The 26259-nt window shown below is 45.7% G+C and overlaps 2 protein-coding genes across 2 annotated transcripts; one reads left to right on the forward strand and one right to left on the reverse strand.

Annotated features, from left to right (window-relative positions):
* Positions 1–509: 509 nt before the first annotated feature.
* On the reverse strand, positions 510–14802 carry col28a1b (collagen, type XXVIII, alpha 1b). Its single transcript, XM_076046852.1, has 35 exons — positions 14219–14802; positions 13633–13775; positions 12531–13096; positions 11496–11516; positions 11346–11405; positions 11215–11268; positions 10854–10898; positions 10730–10756; positions 10602–10646; positions 10475–10519; positions 9488–9541; positions 8380–8448; positions 7923–7991; positions 7679–7747; positions 7523–7591; positions 7202–7270; positions 7035–7103; positions 6490–6558; positions 6183–6254; positions 4851–4919; positions 4670–4741; positions 4320–4388; positions 4166–4234; positions 4020–4088; positions 3866–3934; positions 3549–3617; positions 3367–3435; positions 3178–3246; positions 3003–3083; positions 2887–2922; positions 2745–2781; positions 2108–2662; positions 1735–1922; positions 936–1194; positions 510–840 (listed from the first exon to the last, which is right to left on the reverse strand). Exons 2-35 carry the CDS (start codon positions 13772–13774, stop codon positions 668–670), a joined length of 3567 nt encoding a protein of 1188 aa, XP_075902967.1. The 5' UTR covers position 13775; positions 14219–14802; the 3' UTR covers positions 510–667.
* Positions 14803–14994: 192 nt separating this feature from the next.
* mios (missing oocyte, meiosis regulator, homolog (Drosophila)) lies at positions 14995–25562 on the forward strand. The gene is made up of 12 exons (XM_076046835.1): positions 14995–15145; positions 15541–16409; positions 17007–17502; positions 18407–18505; positions 18612–18866; positions 20441–20610; positions 20959–21024; positions 21379–21537; positions 22231–22383; positions 23104–23308; positions 23423–23552; positions 23997–25562. Exons 2-12 carry the CDS (start codon positions 15591–15593, stop codon positions 24085–24087), a joined length of 2643 nt encoding a protein of 880 aa, XP_075902950.1. The 5' UTR covers positions 14995–15145; positions 15541–15590; the 3' UTR covers positions 24088–25562.
* Positions 25563–26259: the final 697 nt, after the last annotated feature.

The following is a 26259-nucleotide window of genomic DNA, read 5'->3' on the forward strand; positions in this document are numbered from 1 at the left end:
GCGGTGCTCAAAATTATACATTTATTTAATATCTTTCACAGTATTAAAAATAAAAGACAAAGTTGTAAAATAAAAAAAAAGAAAAAAGGCACCATTACAATCATAAAAAAGGGGGCAGTGAACAGAGAGGTTAGTGGTCACAACAGTATTTTACCTCCGCATGAAGACAGACTTCTTCAGCCACAGAAATAAACACATGATAGTAATAATACTTGGCCTACTAGAACCCTTGAGTTCAATGCTCTGACGTCTGAACCCTGTGGTTTATATTCCATTCAAAGGCGGTTACAAGTATCGGAAACTTACAGCAAGATACAGAAGCTGAAGTAAATTCATATAGTGAGCTTAAAGTTTAATTTAATGAAAGTCATCTGTTTTTTTGAACAACAAAGAAAAATACAGAGTAAAATAAAAGCCTGGGGTTTTAATAGTTTTCTTTCCTGTCAAAGTTGTTTTACTGACTCAAAACTTCATTGAAATGGAAGAAATGTTTTATTGCCCTTCATGACAACTTTTTAGAACTTGTAATTAAAAAAAAAAAAAACTGCCTCAATTAGACATTGACAAAATGTGTATGTGGAAATCTACGTTTGATTGTGGTCAAATACTAAAAAAAAAAAAAAAAAGACTGGAGGTCCAACCTTAACACTGTGTGTCCAGGTGTGTGTTAGATCTTAACACACTTTTCTTTGCAGATCTGCTCGGTCATAAACTGGTTGCTGTTTCCTAAACAGCTTCCGAACCAGAACTGGGCGCAGGAGTTGGCGGTGGCATCGTAGTACCACCTCACCACGTAGTCTCTGCAAGGTCCCGGATCCAGGGCGTGACTGCAACGGTCCTCTGTGGATGGAGCCGCAAGCAAGAGGTTCAAGATCCAAGGCGACTGAACTTCAGACACCACCAAGCCTTTAGTGTGTGCGACCTTATTGACTCACCTGGTCCAGAGGCGTCCAGGGGCGACGTTGGAAGAGGGAAAGGTGTTGGCGTCTCTGTCTCAGACGAGGTCTTCTGAGTTGGACTCGAAGGCCCGATGGCTCCATTCACAACAACGTTGTTTGCGGGGTCTGGGAAGAACTCGGTCACCGGTCTGAAAGGCTCCCTATCAAAGAGAGGAAACCTGGGAGTTTCCGATCGGTCGTCCGTCTCGGGTCTGCTGGTGTCTCTCTCCGGGTGGGATGGCGCTGGAGGACCAGGCTGTAAGGACAAAAGGACATATCAAAACCTCTTCAGTCATCCAGGTAAGATTGTCAACCAAAGTCTACGAAAAGGAACCATTTCATTGATGCTTTACATGATGATTTATAGTTTTCAACCAGTGTCTCTCCCTTATTTAACAAATGCGTTTGTCCATGTCTGAACCAATTTAATGTTTATCCATCCTGGAGGTATCAAAATGTTTCACTGTAACGGCACAACACCAACAGTCATCGGCAAATATGCAAAGTCACTTGAATGAATCCTCAGGAAATGTGAAGAATCAACACAAAAGATTATGATTTTTTTTTTTTAAGTAGATGTCGAGCTTTTAAAACTGACACAAAAATGTGTCTTTGTGGTGTTTCTTTAGGAAAATACCTGAGTGTGGGAGCCATGACCATGACTAGAGAATACAGCTTCAACCTCATCAACAAATACTGTCTCAATGAATTACTCTACTCGGCTCTCCAGGCTATGTTGCTTCCCTGAGGTTGTGGACAACCAGAGGCTGTAAAATGACAGGATTGCCGTTCTCACCACCATCTGAACTCTCCCGTGGTCGCCTGTGAAAGTGGGTGTGTCGGTATCCGTCCTGTATGGTGGTTCTCGCACGTCCCCAGACACCTCGGACACTCCTGGAGGAAGTCTGGAACTCGGGATGGAGCTGAACAAACGTCTCTCTCTCTCGTTCTCGCAAATGTGACTCAGCAGTTTTCTCTCTAGAGCTGAATAGACGTAAACATTCCACGACAATACCCCCGGTTAACACAGAGGAAGTTCAAGGGGTACGTCAGAAAAAAACCCCACCTGAAACAAGGCAGTTGTATGTGATTGTGCACCGAGACCGCTAGCCAATTCTAACCACGTAACTCTGAATTCACTTCAACTGAAGTCACGTTTGCAGCCTCACCTGGAAGTGTCCTGAAGTTGTCGATCAGGAAGACGTGCTCACTGTCAGGCTCGGAGGCCATGAGATTGAGCTCCATCTTGAACTCTTCGAAGTACGGGTCACTCTGATTCACCACGCCGATCACAGACATCTCAACGTTGGCCCTCTGAGCCTCCGACACGGCGCTCTCCAGGCTCATCACGTCCCTTTTATCGGCCTGCCCGTCCGTGATGACGATTGCCACCTTCCTCACACCCGGCCGCGCCACCTTGAATACATGGTTGGCTTGTTGGATGGCGCTGCCTGTAAAGGTCCCCTCGCCCAGGTAGGTCATGGAGCGCACCCTGGACTTGATCTCGTCCCGCGTAACTTCCTGTCCGAGGTCCACCACCACGATGTTGATGTGGCTGTACAAAACCACACCAACTCGCGTAGTGTCCCGGCTGACTGATACCCGGTCGATCAGGGCGTTGACAAAATCTTTGATTATGTTGAAGTTGTCCGGGCCGACGCTCTCGGAGCTGTCGATCACAAATACAAGCTCCAGCGGAGTTGATCGGCAAGCGACTCCACAACCTGAGGAAGCACAATGAAGAATGAACACATTGTTGACGTTAAGGACGGAAAATAATCAAAAGATGACCTTGACATGACTTACTGCAGATGGACCTCACTATTTTGACGATTTCTTCCCTCTGTAGGGGATAATGTGCAGTGGTGCTTAAGAACCAGAAGAACTATCACTTGAATGTGGCTTGGTGCTGATTTTCTTTCAGCGTTATGATCAAAATTGGACATACCGTAAGTCCAGGCTCGCCTTTCTCTCCTGCTCTACCCTGTAATTGGACAGAAATCTCATTGATTATCATCAATCCCCCACAAGCACTTTTTGAAAACTGAAAACTGAATCCAATACCAATGGTCCGGCGCCTCCCCTCTCTCCAGACTCTCCTTTCTCGCCCTTCTTGCCCTTTTCACCTCTGAACCCTCGATCCCCCTGCCAGAGCGCAGACACGTTTGTCTTGTCGATCACAGTTTGTCATTTGTATACGATCAAGTGTTGTTCTGATTTTATGTGTTTGTATTTTCACCTTATCCCCCTGCAGACCTTGTCCTGGAAGACCTCTGGGCCCAGAAATCCCTTGAAAACCAGGCTCCCCCTGAAAACACAGGCTTTGTCAACTGGGGACAATCGAAGTGATAGAAATGCTCTATCTTGTCGCTAATAAAGGGTCAGTGAAGGATTTCCTCATCTCATCTTGTGGAAGACAAGCCAGTACCTTTGGTCCCTGATTTCCCTCTCCAGGTAACCCTGGTGGACCAGGTGCACCTGTTCTCCCAACTGAACCCTGCAAGCACATTAAAGTGTATTTTTGTGGATGCTAACAAGAATAGAAAATATTAGTTGGTTGTATATGTAGGGTTCTGTTTTTGTATTCCTTTAATAAAAGCTCAGCATTACTTTGGAACCAATGAGGCCAATCCCTGCTGGCCCAGCAGGTCCTGCAGGTCCTGGCGAACCTCGGTCTCCCTGCGGAGAAAATAGGGAATCATGATAAAAGTGTCAGACTATATATAATGGGATTAGGTAAAGGGAAACACAAAAAACAAACATGTTTTCAAGGTTTTTACTCTGTAAAGAGGTTTAGCCCACTTATGTCCATACCCACACTAGAGTATTTCAATCATACATGTTTACATGTGGAATTAAGGATAACTTGAACAACTAAAGTGACGTTTTGGAATGGTTTCATTCTCTGCAGTCATTTCTATTTTTACCTTTGGTCCAGGTAAACCAATACCATCTGGACCAGGCTCTCCTGGCAGGCCCGGGGATCCGGGGACACCCTAACAAATAGAAATAAAAATTATACAAATATACTAAAGATGCAGGGTTTATGTAGCCCAAGTAGAGTAGCAGGCCAATACTCACTGGAGCCCCGGGGAAACTGTCCCCTTTAAAACCAGAAGGTCCAATAGGGCCCGGTGACCCGCGGTCCCCCTACAAACCAAAAAAATGCCACATTAATCTTCTCTTCATGGGAGGATGAGTGTGGTGTAAACCTGAGTATAACGCGCCTTTGGTCCGCTTAATCCCACCCCCGGTTCACCCACGGGTCCTGGAACACCAGCTGTGCCTGGTTCCCCCTGACCCAAAGAAAGAAAAGACAACAGCGGATTAAATGCATGCACGCATGTTGCTGAAGTTGATGTATGAACCACATGAGCTCACCTTGGTGCCAGGTAAACCCCTTCCTGGGGGGCCTTGACTCCCTGGTGGACCCCGTCCTCCTGGCGCACCCTGGAGGACGCAAATGAGATGGCACCGAATTTATTCACTCCAAAGTGAAAAGGTAATTCTGCGTCTTTTGCATGTTTCACTACTGGTCCACAAATTCAATACGATTTGATGTATTTACGATGAACTGTCATTATTTTTTTTTTTTTGCACAATCTACAAAATGCATTTTTGACACAAAATGAACCCACACAACTGTGCTTTTAAAATGCATTTTCCAATTGCTTTTCCACTGATGATTTCCTTTTCAAAGTGTGGTCATTTAGTCTTGAATGTCTTGGTACCTTTGCTCCCACTGGGCCAACAGGACCCACCGAACCAGGCTGTCCTCTCGATCCCCTATCTCCTCTGTCTCCCTGACAAAATAAGAAATAATAAAAATAAAACAATTTTTTTTTTTAAGGATGTTTAAGGATGCAGCGGATTGAAAAAAATAAGAAAACTAGGAAAAAGTTAACCTGTTACCTTCACTCCAGGTGAACCTCGACCAGGAGCCCCGTCAGGTCCCCTTGGCCCCGGCAAGCCACCATCTCCCTGCAACCAGCACTCATAATTATGAGGACTATGAAGAAATGTCAGAAGTGATGAGGTGTTTCGCCGCATGTCATCTTTTCACCGATGGCTGTCAGGGTGGTGTCCCAATAACTTGGTGGGCTTTGTAATTGGAGGCCTTTCTGGGGCAAGTCTGGTCTTGTTAGGTGAAATCTAATTATAGTTAGTTAGAGAGTTTAAGCATGTCTGTTCTGCTGTCATCCAGTGCATTTTTAAACTCTGTTGAATGTATTATCTATCGTCCCCGTGGGCCATATTCTTCTTTCTTTTCTTTTTTTTTTTAGATGAATTCTCAGAATTTTTGTCTACTTTGGCATTGATTTAGGATAAGATTATAGTGACAGCACACTTTAATATTCATGTTGACGCTAAGATAGAGAGTCTGAGTTCCCTATTTAAATCAATTTTAGACTCCTTAGGCTTCCTCAAAGTTGTGTATGCTCCCTACTCATAAACATAATCATACTTTAGATCTAATTCTAACCTGTGGTCTTAGCATAGAGGAGTTACCATTTCCCCCCAAAAACGACCCTTTATCCGACCATTTTTTTTTTAAAAATCACTTTAAATTTAATTCTGGCTGATTACATCCCCCAAAATAAATCTACGATCAGCAGGAACATTTCGGCAACTGCGCGATACTGCAGCAGTCCCTGTATATCCTTTTTGCAGGTTATGGCTGCGACATCAGGAGCTGGATGAAGGAGTCCTGGGAGACTCGTGTCATCGCTTCATCTTCAGCACCATTTAAATTTTTATAATAATTTGATGTATACGACACAACATCGCCTATTTATATACATCTGCATGTTTATAATGTTATAGCTCACATACTGATGTGTGTCTTTCTCTATTTCTATATTTGAAGTTTTTATTTATATCTACATCTATATTGTGAGAGCTTTGTTGTTCACTCTGGCCTGTCTGTCACTCTGGATCCTTGTCTTTCTGCCTCTCTCTCTCTCTCTCTCTTTACATTTTTTGTCTTTCCTTTTCACCCAAACTGGTCATGGGCAGATGCCGGCCCTCTGGAGTCTGGACCTGCTCTAGGTTTCTTCCCACAGGGGAGTCTTTCCTGGCCACTGTGGCACCGTGCTGCTCTGGGGACACAGTTGTGTTTTTCTTCTGATTGTACAAAACGCTTTGAGAGCCTTTGGTTGTAGTTTAGCGCTGTACAAAATAAAATGTGTTTGCTTGATTGATCATTTCATGCACAGAAGAAGCCCTGCGGGTCAGTGGTTTCACCTTCTGTCCCGAGATTCCGTCCTCTCCAGGCTGACCTGGGATACCAGGCAAGCCCTCTGCCCCTCTGTCGCCCTGTAGGCACAACGACACGGTGAAACATCTCTGCCTCCTTTTTCCTTCAAAGGAAGCTGACTGGTCCGGTCATTCTCAGAAGTACCATGAAGGTGGATTAACAAGAAGTATAGCAAACAGACTCTGTTTTCTGATTTCATACATGATGTCAGAGAGACATCAGAAGGGGACCTTTTAAAGTATGTTCAACCACTTCAGAAGGAGTCGTCTTTACATGCCAGTTAAATGTATTTACTTTCGGTCCTGGTTCTCCAATGCCCCTCTCTCCTTGTGGTCCGGCTTCACCTGTGGCTCCCCGATCCCCCTGAAGGTGGCGTTCGCGTACAACGACAAAGACTTTCGGTGAGAGACGTCGGAGGATACGTTTACTTTTCAACTAGGTTCCAGTTTCATTTGAATTGAATTGAATGTGAATTTCTTGCAATCCAAAATATTTTAACAAATAATAATATATAACTTATATTCATAAATTGTGTATATTGTACGTCATTTTGAATACTAGGAGTATTACTTATTATCATAAATGAATGTAATCAATTGATTATACTATGCTTATCAGGATGCATGCAACTGCACTCAAAAAGGCAAAAATCCATTTCCAGTTTGACTTTCCATTCGGCTTTATTCTTGACTGACTGAGACTGCGGTGTAAACAGGTGGCTGATTGACACGCTATCATTTTTGTGATTAGAATATGCAAATCGGTTTTGCAGAACAATCAGCTGCAGTCAGTCACCATTAGAGTTTGAATTTCTCTTTCTGTGTGTTTCCCAGTCTCACCTTGGGTCCTGTCAATCCAACACCGGGGAGTCCCCTGGGGCCTGCAGCTCCCACTGGGCCCAGATCGCCCTGTGTAAACAGACATTTATCAAAGCACAATGGAGCAGGTGGGAGATGAAACTAAGGTACAAATATGTTTGTTTGGTTGTTGTTGTTTTTTTTTGTACCTTCTCTCCCGGAAGACCCGCACCAGTAGCCCCGAGTGGACCAGGAATGCCTGGAGGCCCCTGGTTACCCTGATAAGACAGTACCACATTAATTAGTCAGAGAGACAATCATCAATAACCTTTTTTCAAAAATGATGGATACACAAAACTTGACGTGTCTACAGTTGACTTCCAAAAATAAAAATAATATTTATTTTGCGCAAAAGATTTGCTTTGCATGATTTGAATATACAGATACAAAACACAGAGAAGAAGTCCTGAAATGACAGAATTGAATTTTTATAGAGAGACAAGAGGCGAACATTTCGAGGATCTGTTTACCTTGTCACCTTTGACCCCCAAGCCAGGTAGTCCCCGGTTGCCCCTGGGACCCTCGTATCCTCGATCACCCTGAAAAAGTAAGAAAAGTGGAAAATCTGATGCATCCAAACACACTGAGGTCTAAACAATGATCACAAATATCATCATCATTATCACCTTTTGCCCTGGAAGCCCTTCTCCTGGAGGTCCAGGGTATCCTTGCACACCCGCAGTTCCCGGGGGACCCTGCAACAATACACAACCTTTAACTACTGCTAATGGCAAATTCCTGAAGGCTTTTGGAAACAATATCTTCCAGAATATTACTTTAGATACACGGAGAAACTTTAACATCAAAGCAGACAAAAAATTCCTGGGATACAGTAGAGGGAGTGACAGTAAGTCCATTTCTTATTCTCACCGGTAGTCCTGGTTCTCCGAACCCAACAGGGCCGACAGGACCTAGTCTTCCCTGAAGGCCTTTCTCACCCTGTAAACATCAAACAACGCCAGTCAACAGAGGGTTTTTTCTTTCCTTTCCCCCCCCCCATTTTCTTTCTTTTTTTCTTCTTTTTTTTCTTTTCTTTTTTTCTCTCTTTTTTTCTCTCTCTCTCTCTCTCTCTTTTTTTTTTTTCCTCAGTCAACAGAGTTCACTGCCCCAGTGTTACTCGGTCAAGAGTTTAGGGTTTCAGGAAACTATTGGTATTAAATAAATGAAACTAAAATAGTTTGTTGGATTGTGAGTCAATGCTTAAATTTGGCAAGGGGTTTGTCCTGTGTAATGGAGCTCTCAATAGCGATACCAACCCAAGCACAAGCCAAGCCACGTTAGAAGTTAGAATCAATCAGGATTTTTCCCTCCTTCTTTAGAGACGTACCTTGGCCCCTGGAAATCCGATCCCGATGTCTCCGGGTAGTCCAGGAGCGCCACTGGATCCTCTGTCTCCCTGTAAGCATCAAAACACAATCAAAGAGTTGCACCACTTGTCTGTCCAACAAAGTCAGCAATATAACACAAATGTATCGAATTGCTTTTTCAAAAAAAAACAAAAAAAAACCCAAAAAAACAAGCAAACACGGTGCAGTAAACTTACTCCCCGTTCTGCCTCCTGATTTATTTTAAAAGAGAACGTTTTTATTTGTCAACAGCATTGTTGATCACATCTGCAGCTTGTGATTGTCAAACAATATGTTAAATCTCATAGGTACATCCACCAAGAAAATAATTTCTGTCCAGATGGCATCGCCATTAATGTAAAATGCTGCACTGTGGATCAGTAAACACAGTCAAAGCTCATATGAAAGAGAAAACACACAAACTGAAGTGAAACTAGGCTTTCCTCAGTCTCATCACCCAGAAACCCCAGAAAATAAATGCTCGCCTCCTTTCTCTTCATCAGAGAAGCCAAACTGCTAAAAAAAAAAACAAAACTCATTGGTCACAACTTTTGATGCATGTAAGAAATAGAAAGATAGATTTTTCTCTCCATTAATGTCTGAAAACTTGTTCTAAATGTGGGGATAAATAAGTTCATTACATTTCTTTTGCATAAAGGCATCATTGTTGCCTCAATACTCTGCTTCTTCTTGGTGCCAATTGAGGCCTCAGCATCTTATTGGCTGTAGGCACATTTCAAAGGTCACTTTCCTATCGTCCACCAAAACCCAGATCATGTTGCATGGGAATGTATCCTCAGATCACTTTGGCTCAATGGACGACTATATGACTATTCGGTCAGGGCAAATAAACAGATTTGAGATTCTGTGGTGGACTGAAATGCTCAGTCGTTCAACTCTTCAGAGGAGCAGACAACTCTTTCTCTGATTAGTAAAAAATTCTCCTTGCAAAGCAAAACATAAAAACTAAGCTAGCTAAGCTAACCACCTCACTAAATGATCAGCGCAGTACGCACAAAAACATAACTTCACTCTAAACCTCACACACTGCATTAAGTGACTATATAGTCAAGTTTGAGGGCAACTTACTTTGGGCCCTGCTGGTCCCTCCGCACCCATCTCTCCAGATGGTCCTCTGGAACCCTAAACACAGTTATATCTGCATTTAGGCAAATGTTGCAACAAGACGCTTGGATGCCATTACATCTTTTCGACACCTGTCCTGTCAAAATAGTCACGTATGAGTTTAAAACCAAGCCCCTGGAATAATGAAGGATTACAAAATCAACATTTTCCCCTTTCATGTCCTTGGATTCTCAGGCTGAACTCTCAAAATAACAAGGTTATAGTGACACTACTCCAGCAGTGGTGAGTGAAGACTGGTGCTGGGCAGCCAGATCCCAGCACTAATCCCACTGCACAAAGTCTGTTCCTGCAAAAGAATAATATCCTGCAAGCCTGGATTCACTGCTTTGGATGGCCACATTAGTATCAGGATTACCCATAATCCAATATTCACATTCCATTAGTGCAGAGGCCAATGGGAGACAAATTCCACTTCCATTTTTCAGGTTGGCTAGCGGCTGGAAGTGTCTCACGTATTGATAGGTTGGCGAATCCGTGTGTACATTGGGAAGTAGCCTGAAAATAATGTAAACCTGGGGTCCGCTCACCATTACTAACACACATTAGACGACCTTTCTAGACAGCACAGCGTAAACAAACAGAGGCAGAAGACGACTGAGTATCAGGCAGTTTTGTAACATACCAGTGTAATTTCACCGATGATACAACTCGAGTAAACATACCTTTACAGCACAAGTACCCTGTATGGTGTAAATATGGAGGGAGTGATTGTTTTAACCCTGCAAAAATCAGTCATAGTACAAAATATAGATATAGAGATATAACTACACCGAGAGATACAGATTCAGTGCCTTCATCTGGCTCAAGAGAGCGCTTCAGATTTATTTTGTCTGTCTTTGGGTAACTTGGTGACAAGGCTTTTGCAACAATCAAAACAATATCACCGTATCGTAAAAATGAAAAAACAGAAATGCTCTTCCTGCGTTCTACCTGATCTCCCTTCTGCCCCCTGTGGCCTGGAGGTCCATCGCGTCCCTGCAGAGACGACACTTGTGGTTCACAACAAGGACAAAGTCTATTGCATTACACACAAAAGAAAGTTGAATAGTATTCCTACTATGTCGCCCTTTTCGCCGGGAGCGCCGCAGTCGCCCCTCTCCCCCTGAAAGACCCAACACAAAATTAGGGTCTTGCATTTCATCTGGACTTGACTCAAACGGGCTGCTAGCGTTAAGTGTTTTGCACCTTGTTGCCCTTGTAACCTGGCCGCCCCTGTAAAACACAAAGACATGAGGGTTTTTTTTTAAAATTTTTTTTTTAAAGTCCAACACAGTGATGGTTCTTGTTGTAAGACAACTTTATTTCTTACCTCCAGACCATCACCTCCAGGTCGGCCATTCAAACCATGCTCCCCCTGGTGGTAAATACAAAAAAAACAAAAAACAAATCTATTACTTAAAAATACCTTGATAAAATATTCAGATTATTGACATTAGTGTTCCCTCACATTAAAGGCAAGCCATTTTGATACCCCCTCTAGTGGCTGATTGAAGAATGACAAATAAAAACTGTACTGTACATTCAAGTTAAGTTCAGCTTGTTGCTTTGCCTCTTTATGCCTTACTCTAACCCTGAATACATACTAAGGGAATGTCATTACTGATGGCTGATTCCAGATTTTGATTGGCTGGGGAGAAGATTGGGTCACCACCAGTGACTGAGTGACTCACCTTTCCTCCCTTTAGACCAGGTGGCCCTTGGATACCTGGATCCCCTTTTCTACCCTGGAATCAAGAGCGATTAAATCTCGGTTAAATGCCTCGGACAGGAAAAGACAAGGACAGATTAACTAAGTACTCACTTGACTTCCTGGAGGACCCCTCTCTCCTTGTTCACACAAGCACACCTGAGCCTGTGGACACTAAAAGACGGATGTGCACAAGTTGAAGTCTACTGTATGCAAAAAAAATAAAGCTTATAAATGCTGCTTTGCATTGGAAGTGAGACATACCTCTTCGCTTGCAACTGCTTGCTGGGAGGAGAAAAAAAAAAGATGTCAGTCCACATTACTCACTGAAACAATTGCCAACTTTAGGTTGTAAATTGTGTGCGGTCAAGAACAGTTCCGCATAAAGTTTCTTTCTTGGGAGCTATCAATGTGAATGAATTCTGTGGAACATTTCTGGATGGCAAAGCGGAGGAGCGACAGTTGGGTCGCGACCCCCGACATTTGCCCCAACGCATGTGTGGAAAATGCAAAGCAGGCTGGGAAGCCCCCTCATACAGACATAACGCTGAGATCTCAACCCACAGAGGAAGGGGAGGAGGGAGAATCAGCCAGCTCTGAAAAATCTGATGGAACGTTTCACACATCTGCCGGATTTATTTTACACGTCCATCTGGGGGAAGCAGAGCCAGCAAGAGACATTTGTCAGGGAGACGCTCCTTCGAATTAATCTGGAAGGTGATTGGAAAATGTTTTGTCCGTAAGCCAATCAGATTTCTTCCTGCGGTCACGGGTGACAGTGTGATGTTTCCTTTTGTTGTGAATCCCTGATTTTCTGTGGTTTTACCGAATCTGTGTCCAATGCCAGTCAGTAATGATGGAAAAACCTTGGCTGCCTCTAGTTTGCTGCTCTCTTTTTCGAGAGGAAATGTTGTCAGCTTCTGGTCCAATTATCCACACTGCCGACGCAGTTTACAAGCTAGCAGCAGCTTCCTGTATCTGCCACAGCTAAAACCTGGCTGAAGCTCCGCCTCCATTACCTCAAAACAAAGCAAATTGGTCTGGTCATATTCTGACCAGTTGAAACGGATTCAGATGTGAGGTTTTTTTTTGGTTTTTTTTTTTTTTAGATGGACCTATGATAATTTATTCAACAAATCAGAGCAATCCAAATCCATTTTGTCCTTTTTGGGCTCTATATCCTGTAATAGGGTTGAAATGAATCCTCCTGCCGTTGTAGTTACCCATTAAATCAACTAGATAAAGGTGCACTATATCACACATATCAGTATCAGCTTCGCACTTGTGGCTGCAACTCACTATCTCCCTGAGCAGCCGTTGTTCCAGATCTGGATCTTGGAGACTCTGAACAAACTGCCGAGCAGGTGGGCTGGCGATGGCTCGCAGTTTGGCGTTGTTCTGACTCTCCCGGGCAACGTCCGACAGTCCCAAGGCAAAGAACTTGACGCCGTAATCTTTGGCCTCTGCGGCCGCTGCGATCACGTCGGGGTTTCGCGGATGGTCGATCCCGTCGGTCATCAGCACTGCGACCCTGACGCTATCGTCCGCCGTCTCCTGCACAAGCATCTGCGTGGCGTTGGAGATGGCATAGGTGGTGTAGGTGCCCTGGCCAATGTAGTTCATGAAGTTGAGGCGGTCGTGAAAGGCATCCAGGTCCTTCCAGGCCAGGAAGCGATGCTCGATGCTCACGTAGCTGCTGTACTGGAGTGCAGCCATCCGGACCTTCGTGGTCCAACCGTCCACCTGCAGCCCAGCGAGCAGAGTGCTGAATCTCAGCACAAAGGACTTCTCGCTCTCGAACAGAATATTCTTGGCGCTCTCAGAGCTGTCGAGGATGAAAACAACCTCTAGCGAGCATGTCAGACCTGTGGGAGAGGAAATAGCAGCAGAGCATTGGGAAGATTTACAAAACTGGACACGCCAAACAAGAAAATCCAAGAGAAAAAAAAAAAAAATGTATGCAGCTGTTGCACACCAATCTTGTTTGGACCTTTGCTTAAATATTGTGAAATGCTCCTAAGGGAGTTGCGTAGATAATTGATAGAACAAATTGTCAGGCAATGATGGACATGACTCTTGCACAGTGAATGCATTTGTCTTTCACACAGTTTGATTAAACTAAGTAAGACAGAGGAGTATTTTATGAAGCCTGACGTGAAATACATGATCAAAGTGTGTTAAAAGTTTCATGCAAAGAAAGACATCACATGAAATTCTGGAAAGAGCCACCTCGCAAAATGGACAATTTACATTACACAATTTACAGACTCTAGGTTATTTTTTTGGTTTGGGAACCACCGGCCCTGCTCTGGGCGGAAACTGTGCAGCAGCCGTTGGCTTTTCACACTTTCAGTGATCGACTTCAACCGCCAACGTGTGTTAGCCTTGCCTGAAGAATTACCGTTGTCTTTGTCGTTTTCCACTCTGTTGTAGTTCCTCCGTCCTGACCTGCGCCTCTGGCCCGTGGCCTCGTGCAAGAGAGCCAGCAGCAGCAGGCAGAGAGCCGCTCCCATCCTCAGGTTTCCCCTCGGCAACATTTCCATACTACTGGAGGAAAGCGCAAGCGTACACAACACAAAGAAATTGCATTAGCTCCTGTAAATGCAAGAGACAAAAATCTGGAGGATTTAGTGGAAAAGTTATCATTAGAGTCCTACAACTAAGTACAAGTGAACAGTGAGCACTTAGTGACAGTTTGTATTACCTCCCTGCAGTCAGACTGATCTGTTACAGAACACAGTAGTTTTGTGTGTGCTAAAAAAAAAAAAAAAAAAAAATCCAAAGGTTATATATTTAATTTTTGATCCAAACAATCTGTTAATTGGTGCAGAATTTCCCATGTAACAGAGCAAATTCTGTAAATTTGATTTAAGTTAAAAATGATTTCTCTTATTCCATGATATAGCCTCCACATTTTCCTTGTCATTTCTTGTATATGCGTGACAAAAATCATGCAAAACTGGGTTAACAAAGAAGAAGAATTTTACCTAAAGTCTCATTTAGCTCCAGTACGTCCTTGTAGTCCAGACAGTTGTGCTTCTTTTGGCGGCATGTCGTTGCAGACTGTCGTCCTGTGTCCGGGCTGAGATCAACTGAGGACCATCAGAATAACGTGTGTGTGTGTGTGTGTGTGTGTGTGTGTGTGTGTGTGTGTGTGTGTGTGTGTGTGTGTGTGTGTGTGTGTGGCCTGGGGCTCTGGGGCCACTCCAACATTCAGTCTACCTCAGAGCGTTATGACTCCTCTGGTCACCGGCTTAAAGCAGATTCCACAGGAGTGCGACACCAAAAGATTGGTTGCCCCCAAAATATACACAAAATAAAAACTAAAATGTTCAGGTTAAAAATGCACAGCAGTCAAGAGCAGCCCCTGCAGTTTAGGGGAGTTAGTGTGTGCAGTTAATGTTTTGTTTCACTGTTTTTGTTCTTGGCTCCTGTGCATGGAGATCATTGGATGCTATGCGCAAAAGTCCCCGCTGAGTTTGCTTTATTTCATTTTTTCCCCTAGTATTCGCCCACTAATGCGAAAAACAGACTGTTTTACACTGGGTTGATTTTAACTGTATGTAAACCAGTATTGTTACACAGAGTTATTACATTTGATTCAAAAACATTTGATTTCTCGAATTAAATTAGTTCTTACTGAGTGAGCTAACATGATCGTCTCCGTTTTTATATTAAGATTTGCATTCATTGGCTATCCCCTCGATTGTTTTATGTAATGAGGTTAGATCACCCCCTGGCGGTCAAAAGGATTATTTGTTCAAACGGAACTGAAGTCGATGGCACATTCAGCGCCCCACGGATATGTTTTGGTGTGACACACAACATCTACCGAGGCTGGAAGTGTCGTCCCATCTGTACATGTATGTATCCAGTAGCGACTTTGACTGCTTCTGCGTTCACTCCGTATGTTTGTAAGTAAAATGACATAATTGTTCCACGTCACATGGAGATATTATTGACTGCCTGCTAAACTACTTGAATCAACTCGACCTAGCTTGTCCTTTGCTCGCTAGCATTAGCTTCAGTTAGCACGCTTGCATGTCTTATTGCTGACATTGCTGCCTGGGTGCTAATTTTCTTAGACTTAGACAGGCAGCTGAAACCTTTTGGCTATTCTGTGTTTTTACGTTTGCTGTTAAATGGTTAGTTTACGCTACTTAGCATGTGAAACAATTTTCTTCATGTTGCTTATCACCCATTCCTGCGTTTGTGTCACGGTCCTAGTGGGTTCTGTTATTCCTCATGCTTTTTTTTTTTTTTTTTTTCCCTCCCTGAACGGAATCCTTAAACTTTATCTGGTTTCCAGCTTTTGCAGGGCGCAGCCACCGTTAGGATCGCTGCAGCCACCTGTGAACCATGAGTGGCTCTAAGCCGGACATCCTGTGGTCGCCCCACCACCCGGACCGGTATGTCATTTGCGACTCTGAACTGGGACTGTACCGGATCGGACCGGTGGCCAGTGCCGAGCCCAAGGCCGGCACTCTGCCTCTGTCCGAGGAAACCGCCGCCACCTTGCTGGCCATCAACTCTGACACCCCCTACATGAAGTGTGTGGCCTGGTACCCGAAGCACGAGCCCGAGTGTCTGCTGGCAGTGGGTCAGGCCAATGGCAGGGTGGTGCTCACCAGCCTCGGCCAGACGCACAACTCCACCTGCAAGGAGCTAGTGGGCAAAGAGTTTGTGCCCAAGCACGCACGTCAGTGTAACACGCTGGCTTGGAATCCCGTGGACAGCAACCTGCTGGCCGCGGGCTTGGACAAGCACCGGGCCGACTTCTCCGTCCTCATATGGGACATCAGCAGCAAGTTCTCCTCGGAGGCCGGCGTTGCTGCCGACAAGATCCGCCTCTCGTCGCTGGATCTGGACTCGAGCTCTGTGGTGACCAAGCCGCTGTACGAGCTGGGCCAGAACGACGCCTGCCTGTCCCTCTGCTGGTTGCTGCGGGACCCCAAGCTGCTGCTGGCCGGCATGCACAGGAACCTCGCCATCTTTGACCTGAGGAACACCAACCAGAAGACGTTTGTCAACACCAAGGCCATACAGGGCGTGACCGTCGACCCGCACTTCCACGACCGCGTGGCCTCCTTCTACGAGGGCCAGGTGGCCATCTGGGATCTGAGGAAGTTTGAGAAGCCGGTGCTCACACTCACTGAGCAGCCGAAGCCACTGACAAAGGTAGATTTCCTTTGATCTTGTGAATACGAGCTGAACGTTTTAACTCTGTGCAGTAGTTTAGAGGAGATGTTTTTATGGGGGTTTCATTTTGTTATTTTAGCTTTAGCCATGTTTCCCTGACAGTAATCTGTATCGTCTCAGAAATGAGAAGACTCAGTTTCTTTGTTAAAACACACATTGCATTGTGATGTCACGGCAGGCTCTAATAGTTGTCTTTGCAAGAGGCTGTAAACAGAAGAAATAATACCGAGTCAGCCAAAAACAATGCATACACACATCAGGAAAAGAAAAACTTGCATAAATATTTAATTTTTATAAATATATACATTTGTAGAGGCCAAAAGTAACTTGTGTTAATCTCGTAACGTCTGAATAAATGTGGTATTGAAATATTTATGCAAGTTCTTCTCGTTCTCAGGTGTATATACATTATTTTGTCTGACTCTGTATGTTTCCGTTGTTCTGAGACACTTTCACAAGGTTTTCAGAATTCGAGGCTCCTCCGCTTAAACAAAGCTCCCTCAAACCTGCGCGTTGTTGCTATGCAGCCTTTGCATGCAGAAAGTCACCGCTCTTGCTGGCCTCCTGTCATTTCAGGTGGCGTGGTGTCCAACACGTACGGGCCTGCTGGCCACTCTGACACGCGACAGCAACATCATCCGCCTGTACGACATGCAGCACACGCCCACGCCCATCGGCGACGAGACGGAGCCCACCATCATCGAGCGCAGCGTGCAGCCGTGCGAGAGCCAGATCGGCAGCTTCGCCTGGCACCCGTCCACCCAGAACCGCATGGTGGTGGTGTCGGCCGCCAACCGCGTCATGACCGACTTCACCGTGTTCGAGCGCATCTCGCTGGCCTGGAGCTCCACCACGTCGCTCATGTGGGCGTGCGGCAGGCACCTGTATGACTGCTTGGAGGACGGCGGCGCAGACGGTGGGGTGGAGAGCGCCATCGAGAAGGACATTGCCACAAAGATGAGGCAGAGGGCGGAGTCCAGGTACGGGCACGACACCGTCCAGGTGTGGAGGAACCACCTGCTGGCAGGAGGAAACGATCCTCAGCTCAAGTGTTTGTGGTTCGACCTCTTTTATATCCTTTTTCCAAAGCGGCTGGAGGCAGCGTCTCTCCACCTTATCGTCATGTTGATTTAACTGCAACCACTTTGCAACGTAGCCAGACACTCCCAGGCACTCCCGTGCTTTCTGAATTCTGACTCGTTCCTGCCGGCTTTCAGCATTCCACCACCAGTTGGTTTCCTTTGAGTTGTTCACAAACCAGGAAGTAGCTGCACGCTCCTTTTTAAAGCAAAGAGCAACAGCAGTTCTACCTTAAAATGATATTTTTCCAAATCGTTTGTGTAATTTTATTGATGAAGCCCCACAAGAAGACAAATCGGTCGTACATGAAGCAGCCGCTGGTGTACCTGCAGCTAAAGGGATTGGCATGGATGCTGCAGTTCCATCAGTGCTAGATTGAACTGCAAATTTCTCTTGGAGATTAATAACGCATTTATCTAGATGGTACATTTGGTGCATTTGAGCAAGGACAAAGAACAGCGCTGTAAGCTTTTCTCCATAGAAAAGATGATACAAACCCTGTAGTTTATCCAAAGAGTTCAGATAATCACCATAAAGCATGAAATGACAGCAAGAGGAAGCTTCAGTGATCAGTGGTGTGGCTAGATCAGCAGTTAAGTCTGATTGGTCCGCTTATCCGCTGTTTCAGGGGAGTTCCCCCCCCCACCACACACACACACACACACACACACACACATGATTTATGTGGCTCCTTTACCAGCTGGGTACATGAAATAAATCCAAACTGTCCCCCCAGGGTTTCAAGCGCCGGAAAGTTACCATTTAAAATCAGTGTGAAGAACTTCGCTCAACTCTGTCCCCGTAAATTATTTTTGTATCGTCAAATACACCTTGGGCTGCAACTTTGTCATGCTGTTTGAACTGTAATCCTCAGTTACATTCCTATACAGTTGCACATATGAAGCAGTGTGCCGAGGACATGGAGCTGAAACTGCAGGGGAACAAGCAGTCTGTAGTTTACTCCGGCATCAAAAACATTGTGAAAACCAGCTCAGGTAAAAAAAAAAACAAAAAACACTGACAGCTCGATGGTCGCCAAAGTATTGTGAAATAAGGCAGGCAGGGTTTTTTTTGACGAGCAGCGCGCTGTTGGGTTTTTAGGCACCACGGAGAGCCGGCGTTGCTGGAGTGGTTCGGACCGACAGACTGACGTGCTGCGCTACGTCAGCGAGGAGCGCTGCCTCGCCCTGCGGCTCTGCGGCTGGATCAGCCGCGGCAACGACATGGACGTGGAGGTCTTCCTCCGGACCCTGGAGCAGGAGCGCGAGTGGGAGCGGGCGGCTGCCGTGGCTCTGTTCAACTTGGACATCCGGCGGGCCATCCTGATCCTCAACAAGGGAGCCACGGCCGAGAAGGGTGAGCGAGTGAGAGGAGTTACAGGAAGTAGTCAAAAAAAAAAAAAAATCAAATCACTGCTGCTGTTTGTACAAGACAAAAATGTCAAAGACAACAAGTGAGTGGAAGAAATGTGTGCAGTTTCATGGGAACAAGCATGATTGATGTGTTATAGTTCCTCGTTTTTATATGTTCAACATATGAGATTTTTCATGTTGAATTTCTGCAGTTTCGCAAAATAAAAAAAAAAAAGGGATAACGTTAGATGGTTAACGTATCAGTGAAGTGTCATTTTATATCCGCTTAGCTCAGATTTTATCCCTTTGCCTCAACATTTCCCATCAGTGTTTCCCAACAAAGGAATTTCCAGCGTTTTCACGAATCACGCCAATTATTGAGACGAGTTCCAACTTTTGTTAGCGGGAGCCTGCCGTGAAGAACAGGAAGCCCTGTTCTTTTGTGCGATGACACTCTTTAGAGGTTCAAATCATTTTATGACAGCGGTCATCAGGCCTCAGAGTCCAAGTTTATTTATAACTTTTGAAAGCAATGAGTAACCTCCTGGCTTTATGTTTAACTCTGCTTCACCAATGTTTACAATAACAGTTTCCTTTGATATAATTATAAATGTGATGCGTTGCGTTATTGCCGCTCGCCACCGATACGTGTCCGTTGTGCCTCCTAAAAGCCTCTGGGAAAATTGAAACAGGAAGTTATTGAAGTAATATTTATAGGATCAACAGTTCATACGAGTTATTCTCGGGTCATCGGTGTCACAAGCTGCTCGGAAATGTGGTAAACACATCGCTTCCCCCCCGCCCCCTGGCTGTGATTGACGGCAAAATAAAATGACTCCTTTTGTCGCTCGGGCAATTCAATTAAGGCTTTTGGAAATTCCAAAACCGTAATGGCAGCGCAAGCTTGTTTTTTCGCACAACACCCATCCTGTACGGACCGCCGGGGCCCTTCACACTGGACTCCAACAACAGCGGAGGGAGACGGCTGTTGTTTACACACATCCCCAGCGAGAAGCATTCCGCCAATGTGGGTCAAACATTTTTCTGCCGCTTGTTCTAATGAGTGTTTCCTGAGCGGCCGATCCATTAGATAAGGAGTGTCAACATCTGCGTGCTCCGACTGTTTGCTGCCCTGACCCAGTGCAGCGTTTCCCATCGGCTCTCCTAAACACACAAAAACATGTGAGGGCCTCACACCATTAGTCATCCAAAAAAAAAACTAAAAAAAAAAAACCCACCATACCTCAGTGACTTGATGTACGTAGCCCTCTGTTTGCAGCCGCCTGTCAAAAGTGATCCTTTGTTGGAGCTTCCACACGTTTGGAAGGTGACATAAACAAAGGCGGTCTCTCTGCGGGTGGAGGGTGGAGCCAACATCTGGCTGGCGGTGTGGTAACTGACCTGAGAGAGCTATCGGGGAGGTACCGTTGCCCTTTGTGACATCACAAAGAGGTCTTTTGCACAAAATATAAAACATGGGCCTTTCTTATTCATTATCAGGCTGGAGACACATTTGATATGTTTCCTTTAAACGTCATTGTTGTCCAAATCAAACCTGGTCTGCTGTGTCGCCACCAGGCGACCTCAACCTGAACGTGGTGGCCATGGCTCTGTCGGGCTACACCGACGAGAAGTCCTCGCTGTGGAGGGAGATGTGCGGCTCCCTGAGGCTGCAGCTGAAGAACCCCTACCTCTGCGTCATGTTTGCCTTCCTCACCAGCGAGCCTGGAGTCTACGACGGTGTTCTGGTACCTCATCTCTGTGCTCTCACTCCCGTCGACGCTGCCGCGGTGCACTGGAAGGAATGTATTTTGCATTTCCATGCTGAAAAACACTTGACGCAACACACCGGTGTGCTCAGGACAGAGTGTATTCGGCTGCTCTCCCTCACTGAGGTTGCGCCTGGTTCTGGCCTACGGCAGCTGTCATATTTATTTATCCCTCCAGGCATCTCCGGAGCCAAATGTGATGATTCTGCGCTGAAAATATTCCGAGAGCCCCCCCCCCTGGTTACTAGATGTTGATGTGGGATAGGAATTATCATCCAAAATTGTTGTTTGTGCAATGAGCAGAGCCCTCGTGTTTTCTCATTTCAGTATGAGAGCAGCGTTGCAGTGCGAGATCGAGTGGCCTTCGCCTGCATGTTTCTCAATGACGCCCAGGTAAGCTGACATTGCCGGCAGACAGCAATGAATTATAATAATAATAATGGATTGGTGCTTTTTTTTTTTTTAGGCACTCAAAGCACTTTACATTGAACCCATTATTCATTTACACCACAATCACACTGGTGGTGGTAAGCAATGTGTGTGGCCACAGCCGCCCCGCTTTGTGTGAGTCGATGTGGGTTAAGTGTCTCGCCAAAGGACACAACGACAGACTCGGATGGAGCGGGCATGTCGCTCTCACCTCCTGAGCTACAGTCGACCACAAGTGACCTTCATGCGGTCGCCATTTCTGTCATCAATCTCCTCGGACATTGACAAACGCAATGTTCCCTCGCACCCTGAATGCAGCTGCCCCGATACATCGACAAGCTGACCACCGAGATGAAGGAGTCGGGCAACCTGGAGGGCATCCTGCTGACGGGTCTGACCAAAGATGGCGTGGACCTGATGGAGAGTTACGTGGACAGAACCGGGGACGTCCAGACGGCCAGCTTCTGCATGCTGAAGGTGCAGAACCGAGCTGTGTGTGTGTGTGTGTGGGGGGGGTTGCTTTGCTAGATGTGCAGGTTAGGGAAGAAGTTGGTAGATTCAGAGGGAGGTGTGTTGAGTATGGGAAGGTTGATATAGAGGCAGGTTGGTAGGTGGACGTCTAGATGGTTAAAAAGGTATGCAGGTGTGACGGTGAGTGTGAGGAAGATCAACTGGTATCTTTTGATGCTGACTCCGCAGAAAATACAGCCAGCTTTTGCAAAACCAAGGTTGTCCTATTCCTCTCTCGGCCGAGGTTGTCATCAGATTATTGAGGAACTCGTCCTGCTACTATCTGGACACGCTTGGCTTTGCCTAAAACTTGTCTTGATTGAGCTGTGCTCAGCTCAGCACACTGGAAATGACAAGGTGCCACTCAGGAGACTGACTGGAGAAGTGGATGAAAGATTTAAACACACCCTGAGAGAGATGAGCTGCACATGCTCAGACCTGCCTGCTCTTGTTATTCTCCACACAGACCCCACCTGCACGGAGCAACTCAAGTCAGCACTGTTTGCTCTTGGGCATTTGTTGCTATAAATAAAGTAGAGCCAGATGTGGCAACCAAACGGATGCATCACTTTGCAGGAGCCCGTTTGAGTGCTCCACAGGTCCACAGTGTTGCGCGTTCATGTGAAGAAAAGGGCTTTTAACTGCCGGCGCTTCCAACAGGGGTCGCCGGGCGACGTGTTGAAGGACCCCCGCGTGCAGTGCTGGATCGAGAACTACCGCAACCTGCTGGACGCCTGGAGGTTCTGGCACAAACGGGCCGAGTTTGACATCCACCGAGGCAAACTGGACCCCAGCTCCAAGCCGCTCGCCCAGGTAACAGACGGAGGCACGCCCTCTGTGGCCGAACGTGATAGCGCATTCACATTTATTTATAAGAGCCCTGTTTTAGACAATAATCATTTCATTAGATCTTGGTTTTCATCTTGCAAGTCCCTCAAAGTAAATACAAATATCTGATATTTTATTGCAATTAGCAACCGGCATAGATTTAGATTTACTGGGTTACGTGATATATTTTTTAAATAAATTAACAATAAATGAATGCAGTTATTTATTGAATAAATTGACTCGTCAAAGGTCGGCCCAGTTTATCCTGTTTTTTTTTTGTTGTTTTTTTAAACGATGGTTCTCACCAGTTTTGCCAGAGCAACATGCAGGAATGGTGTGTGTTTCTGTCATTTGCTCTGATTAGTTGCCGATGGCCTGCTGCCACGATGATCTGTCTGCAGTGTAAACACTGACCCAGATCTGAGAGGCAGAGAAACCGCTCCGCCTCGTTGCATCACCAACATTCCATGATTCGCTGATAATGTTGCTGGCATTATTCCTTATCCAGCACTTATCTCCACCTTCCATTCACAGTGAAAAATCAGACAGCTGGCAAGTGTGTGTGTGTGTGTGTGTGTGTGTGTGTGTGTGTGTGTGTGTGTGTGTGTGTGTGTGTGTGTGTGTGTGTGTGTGTGTGTGTGTGTGTTCGTCAGTTCCACCTTCCCCCTTATCAGCCCGACCTTTGTGTTTGCTCCCATGCGACAGGTGTTTGTGAGCTGCAACTTCTGCGGCAAGTCCATCTCGTACAGCTGCTCGCCGATGCCGCACCAGGGCCGCGGCTTCAGCCAGTACGGCGTCAGCGGCTCGCCCACCAAGTCCAAAGTCACCAGCTGCCCCGGCTGCAGGAAGCCGCTGCCCCGCTGTGCCCTCTGCCTCATGAACATGGGCACGCCCGTCTCCAACTGCCCAGGTGAACCTGTGGCCCCTTGGCGTGGTGGAGTAGCAGACGCCTCGCCGGCCGGCCGGCCGACTGCTTGCGTTTGTGCTCAAGCAGCTCAATTCTTCTTTTTTTTTTCCCCTGCAGGAACTGGGAAGTCTGAGGAGAAGGTGGACTTGACGAGGGAGAACAAACTGGCCCAGTTCAACAACTGGTTCACCTGGTGCCACATCTGCCGACACGGCGGCCACGCCGGCCACATGCTCAGCTGGTTCAGGTGGGAAGTGCAGATGTTGTCTGTCCAGCGGTTGGTCTGCCTGTTTTCTGACCGTTTGTGTCGTTATTAGCACCAGTGATATCCACGGTAGATATCGGCTTAAATAGGAGAAAAATATGAGAAAAATGAAATTAAATATTTCTGTCAAGTTTAACATGCATTATTATTTAAACTGCTAACATGCTTACGCTGAAAAATGACACTTATAACTTGTATTATTTTGACTACTGAAGTGTTTACTTGTCCTAAACTTTCATCAGCCTCCACTCCATTCCCCAACAAATGAATCCCTATCATTCAGCTGATAGTGGATTGTTTTATGTCTGTTTATTTTATCTAGGGAAATATTTTGATCAACAGAAAAAAAGAAAACTTTCATTTTTTGTCCTTTCACTTTCTAAACACTGCTTCCTCTGCGGATCTCCTCCTCGCTGCCCGTCACAGAGACCACACCGAGTGCCCCGTGTCGGCCTGCACGTGCAAATGTATGCAGCTAGACACCACGGGGAACCTGGTGCCTTCAGACAGCAGCTGAACCACGGGGCGCACGTCGAGGACTGGAGCGGAACACCAGAGCAGAACCGGCCCACACACCTGACACACCGACCACTGAGTAAGGGACGACGGGAGGCCAAGCGGCGTCCTCCTCTGGAGCGGCTGCTCCGAGAAGACCGTTAATGTAGAGTCTAGTGAATGTAACTTTGTAACAGAGCTCTATTTAAAGAAGGGAGCGATGGTTAATGATTGGAGCGGATGAATCACCCGAAGGAAGGGAGCCAACGCGAACCTCCTTCTATGCTAATTGAAATCCCACTCAGGAGAAAATACGGAGGAGGGAGGAGGGAGGGGAGCAGCTCCCATTATGAATTCTGAATCAGCCTCGTGGCATAATTGTGATCTACTAAACAAAACACAGATGTCCACTTTCACACTTGAAGCTGTAAAGATGCCGCCACCAGTGCCAATGAGTGTTTCCACTGCTTGTGTTTTAACACGCTGTTTAACCTCTTTTTGTTTGTTTTATTTTGAAATGGACCCTCACATACCTCATGAGTGAGATGTCCAGGCTGATCGACAGGTCCTGGACGGATAAGCAAAAAAAACAAAAAAAAACAACACACCCTCCCATTCCCCTGTGCCACTCTTCAACTGGCATTGTGGAGACATTGTGGCTTCCACGGGTGGAGGGGATGGTTTTGGGGAGCTGGGATAAGGAAAGGTTATACAGGGAGGCGGGGGGCTTGGAGGGGGATGAGGAGGATGAAGGTCGGCGTATTCAGCAGCCCACTCCAGGCCTGTGGTCCATGAAAGGAGCTTGCCAGAGAAACAGCAGCTGCTCGGCACTCGGACAAGACCCTCCAGATTGTTCCCTCTCATAAAGAACCTCAGCTGCCGGAACACTATTGACTCAAAGAGAACAGACAGCCTGAGCCCCAAACACTCCCCACCACCATACCCTTACACACACACACACTGACATACGCAGGCCTGCCCTCTCCTTTTCTTTCCTCCCTCTTTCTCTGCTGCCCAAATTGCACCGAAAACTATGCATACCAAACATCGGTCCAAGGATAAGCACCAGCTGTGTGTGTGTGTGTGTGTGTGTGTGTGTGTGTGTGTAAGCTGCATTGTAAATGGGTTTTCTCTCTTTCTTTGCCACCCTCCCCGCTCTGTCACTAAACCCAGGGAGGCATTGTAAGTGAGAGGCGGCCTGCACCAGAGCCAGCTAAATCACTTAGTCATGGAGTGAGGAGGAGGAAGAAGAAAGGTGATGATGCTGCTGCTGGTGTTGGGGAGGTCAGAGTAGCTACTGTACGCTGCCTTTGCTAAGACACTCTGCCCGGTGTGGGAGCTTTTACAGGGCTGCGTGCCCTTGTGTGAGCCGTTTTTGAAGAGCTGTGTAACGTCTGTAGGAGAAAATCAGAGTTTTCATGAGTTGTCATCCTTTTTTTTTTGTTGAAGGGAGCAGCTGTTTCTTTTGACTGCCTTTTAAATAAAAATTGAATATGGCTTTGTCAAATGAAGTGTCTTCCCACTACATAATCTTGGTTTAGTTCAAAATCTGTTAGATGTGGATGACGTGGGTTTTGTTTTTTTGTTTTGTTTTTCATGTATCTTGGCAGCCTTTACCTTGGCTCACAAGACATTTGAGTCATTCTAGCGTGGTAACTCCTACAGAATCACTGATCATACAGAAAATGACCTTCAGGAAAGAAAAACAACTAACAAGATTTCTAGACTATAAAAAGAAACAAAACAAAAAAAATCAATTTGATTGTGATTTAATGAGCTCGTTTTTAATCCCTTAAATAAAAAGTACCACGACATTGAACATTTGCTGAATTAGTTAATTTTTTTTTAGTGCAGCTTTGAAAGTTGCCGGGATGTCCTAAGCAGAAACAATAAATCATTCTATATATGTTTGAACTTCTGTCAGATCACAGTTGAAAAAGCCAGCAAAGGGAGCTGAAGAATGGAACGCAATAAACGCAAACATAACTGCGTCAATGTAAAGTACACCAACCACTAAACATCAATGAATAAAGCTCATTTAAAAACATCGTTGCAACACAGCTACAGACAAACAACAATCGGTAAAAAAAAAAAAAAAAAAAAAATCCAATCTAATTTTAATCTTTTCAACATCAGCTAGTCGGTGTATTTTATATTTTTTTTTACATACACAGCCTGTTGTTTCCAGACGGTC

This window comes from Nelusetta ayraudi, unplaced genomic scaffold (genome assembly GCF_046127955.1).
Source record: "Nelusetta ayraudi isolate G7.1 ecotype Tasmania unplaced genomic scaffold, CSIRO-AGI_Nayr_v1 ptg000091l, whole genome shotgun sequence".
Classification (NCBI taxonomy): Eukaryota; Metazoa; Chordata; class Actinopteri; order Tetraodontiformes; family Monacanthidae; genus Nelusetta; species Nelusetta ayraudi.